Source organism: Cynara cardunculus (assembly GCF_001531365.2).
Source record: "Cynara cardunculus var. scolymus isolate 2C chromosome LG 17, CcrdV1, whole genome shotgun sequence".
Classification (NCBI taxonomy): Eukaryota; Viridiplantae; Streptophyta; class Magnoliopsida; order Asterales; family Asteraceae; genus Cynara; species Cynara cardunculus.
This window is the reverse complement of record NC_037544.1, coordinates 7,635,684-7,638,574: the sequence shown is the minus strand read 5'-3', so window position 1 is coordinate 7,638,574 and position 2,891 is coordinate 7,635,684. Positions and strand designations below refer to the sequence as shown.

Here is a 2,891-nt window from a genome sequence, read left to right as displayed (position 1 = left end):
TACTGAGCTTAATGAGTTTCATTCAATTTTATTGAGTTACAATCTATTTTATTGGGTCTTAATGTTTAGTGACCTTATTGGACTTTATTCAATATTAATTAATTATATTTATTAGAAAATATTTACTAATTAATAATTGATCAGCAAGTGAACTGGTTTTTGGCCATTCATCGCTGATCAGCATGGGATCAACAATGGGACTGGTTTTTGGCCAATTAATCAGCAAAGAATCAGCGAAAGAACTAGTTTTTGCAAATTTCCTCGCTGATCCGAGAATGATTTTTTCTGTCGTTGATACGTGTTTTCTAGTATTGATGCTTGCAAGTCGATTGGAAGACTGGAACCATCTTGTTTTAAGAAAATGAGTTTGCAAGTTCATGATCTTCCAGAAAACAACACTCTCTTTCTGATGATAAATCTTTGTACACCCCAAGATCCTTGTGTTTCACTTTGCGTTTCTACTTCTCCATGTAAATAGAATTATTTTTTGTCTAATTATATATATAATATTTTTTTCCTTGGCAGCCCAATGTTTGGACATTTGGCTGGGAATAGTGGGGTTTGGAAGACACTACCATATGTGGTTTTACAGTCTACCTTAAATGTTAGTGAAGAATTTGAATAACATTTCAAGTCCAAGAACAGAGAAAGCATAAACAATTGTCCCTCCAACAGGTTAAATTGGTCAGGAGAAAGAACAATATTAAAATCAAAACAGAAAAACACAGGCATGAATGGCTCAATCTTTCCAACAAATTAAATGGGTCTTTTAGAACACTCACAGTTGGATCGTACTGTCAAATTAAATACGGTTAATTTTAATGTAATGATTACTCTTCACGCCTTATTATCATCAAAACTAAAAGGAAATAAACCAAAGGGTTAACATTATCTCTAAACCTACATGAGACTCCAACTGAACTGAAAACACTACTTCAGTTACATACTATTAATCGACTGATCACTACTGTTATTAGCTCGGTACTAAAAGTTTACGTTAGAGAAATAAGTTTGACCAGCAGCAAATCCCGCCGGAACAGCATTCTGTGCGATCACCACCTTGTTCGTTGGAGAGGTGAGCTTGAACGAGAATGGACCATGGAAAGATGGGTTGATGTCAGCTTGCCAAACGGCGCCCCAAATGTTCTTCATCGGAACAAACCCTTGTGAACCAGACGGTGCTATCTCCACTGAACCAAGTCCACCATCTCCATTTAGAAATTCTATCGCAGTTGCAAACCAGTTAGGGTTTGTTCCTTTAGCAATCTTGAAAGCGATCTTTGTTCCACCATAGTTGCACGCCACCCTACACATGCATGCAGATTAAGTCTTATAGATATCTCTCGTATCGCTTTAATTTGCATACTTCCTTTTCATCCTTCCAGGAGCATTTGTTGGTTAGCAACAGTATAACAAATACAATAATGGGTAGAATTAGAACCCATGAATTCATCAAATAAAATCATGTATGAATTAAACCTTTGATATTGGATATCAACTTGGCCTAGCTTACGAAGATTATCAGCTTGTCCCGGATTGGCCAATGCTCCAAAAGCAGTTCCACTTAAATCAAAATGGAATGGAACATCATTGCATTTTCCTGGGCACTGATCGCTTATCGTCACCGTAATAGGGTTTCCTGAGCAATATGGAGTTCGACTGCACTTAATCTGAGAAAAATCAACCATAATATTAAAACGTTAACGTCGACAATCACATAAAAACGTACCCATTTTCTTATTTATAAGATTAATGAAATCACTTTTTGGGGTTAAGTTCTTGATCACCTGATAGCAATTCCCACATCCTTTGCCATTCAAAAAAATTCTAGAATTTCCAGCTGCTATCATGGATGATAATGGAGGTGACTGCACATCATTAGCCCAACCACAAGCTCCTCCTGTGCATAATTAAGAACAAGAATAGGTACATATTTTATTTATCTCTAACAAATTAATGAAAAAAAAATGAATGATGTTGAGATGTAATTACCACTTCCAGCGCCTTTTGGATTCCCATACCATGTTCCCAAAGCGGGTGAAAACCCATCACCATTAACAAAGAGTTCAAAATGGCTTGCCAAAAGGGAAGAAATTGAGCATACAACAATCAAATTTGAAAAAGGGTTTTGAAGGTTGAAGGCCATTTTGCTTTGAATTTTAGATGGGATTTTGTGGGTATTTATTGGTGATTGGAATGGCGTAACTGAAGTATTTATATTTATTAGCAAAATCAAAGTTCTTGAAACCGTCTCATTTTTGATCTTTCTTTATGATGACAAATCTTTGTACACCCCTAGATGGTTGTTTCACTTTGCCTTTCTACTTCTCCATGTAAATAGAATTTTTTTTGTCTAATTATATATATAATTTAAATTCCTTGGCAGCCCAATTTTTGGAAATAGTTGGGTTTGGAAGGCACTACCACCTGTGGTTTTTAAGGGCCGGCCTCGGCCACGTGCAGTCTATACGGCCGTACAGGATATCAAATCCTAAAGGGACATCAAGCTGTCATCAATTACTAGTTTTAGGTTTAATAAATCTTTGTACACCCCAAGATCGTTGTTTCATTTTGCGTTTCTACTTCTCCATGTAAATAGAACTTTTTTTTGTCTAATTATATATATAATTTTTTCCATGGCAGCCCAATGTTTGGACATTTGGCTGGAAATAGTCGGGTTTGGAAGGCACTACACTACTAGAAAACTGGGCATTTTCGGCGGAAATTTCCGCCGGAATTTTTCCGGCGGATTTCCGGCAGAAGTCAAAAAAATTGACTTTTATTGACTTCCGACGGAAATCCGCCAGAAAATCCGCCGAAAAAATTAAACAGGTTGCTTTTCCGGCGGATTTCCGGCAGATTTGTTAATTAATTGTTAATTAATCTTTAAA

General features: G+C 36.4%; 1 protein-coding gene across 1 annotated transcript; it reads right to left on the bottom strand.

The window, feature by feature from the left end:
• Positions 1-984: 984 nt before the first annotated feature.
• LOC112499823 (expansin-B15-like) lies at positions 985-2,146 on the bottom strand. The gene is made up of 4 exons (XM_025103101.1): positions 1,993-2,146; positions 1,788-1,900; positions 1,480-1,670; positions 985-1,306 (listed from the first exon to the last, which is right to left on the bottom strand). Exons 1-4 carry the CDS (start codon positions 2,144-2,146, stop codon positions 985-987), a joined length of 780 nt encoding a protein of 259 aa, XP_024958869.1.
• Positions 2,147-2,891: the final 745 nt, after the last annotated feature.

Bases quoted from the DNA above. Each gene is read 5' to 3' on its own strand.
- LOC112499823 (XM_025103101.1), bottom strand. From the start codon at position 2,146: ATGGCCTTCAACCTTCAAAACCCTTTTTCAAATTTGATTGTTGTATGC. The intron at 1,901-1,992 runs GTAATTACATCT...AATTATGCACAG, and splicing joins TCCAAAAGGCGCTGGAAGTG to GAGGAGCTTGTGGTTGGGCT. The intron at 1,671-1,787 runs GTGATCAAGAAC...GATTTTTCTCAG, and splicing joins GATGTGGGAATTGCTATCAG to ATTAAGTGCAGTCGAACTCC.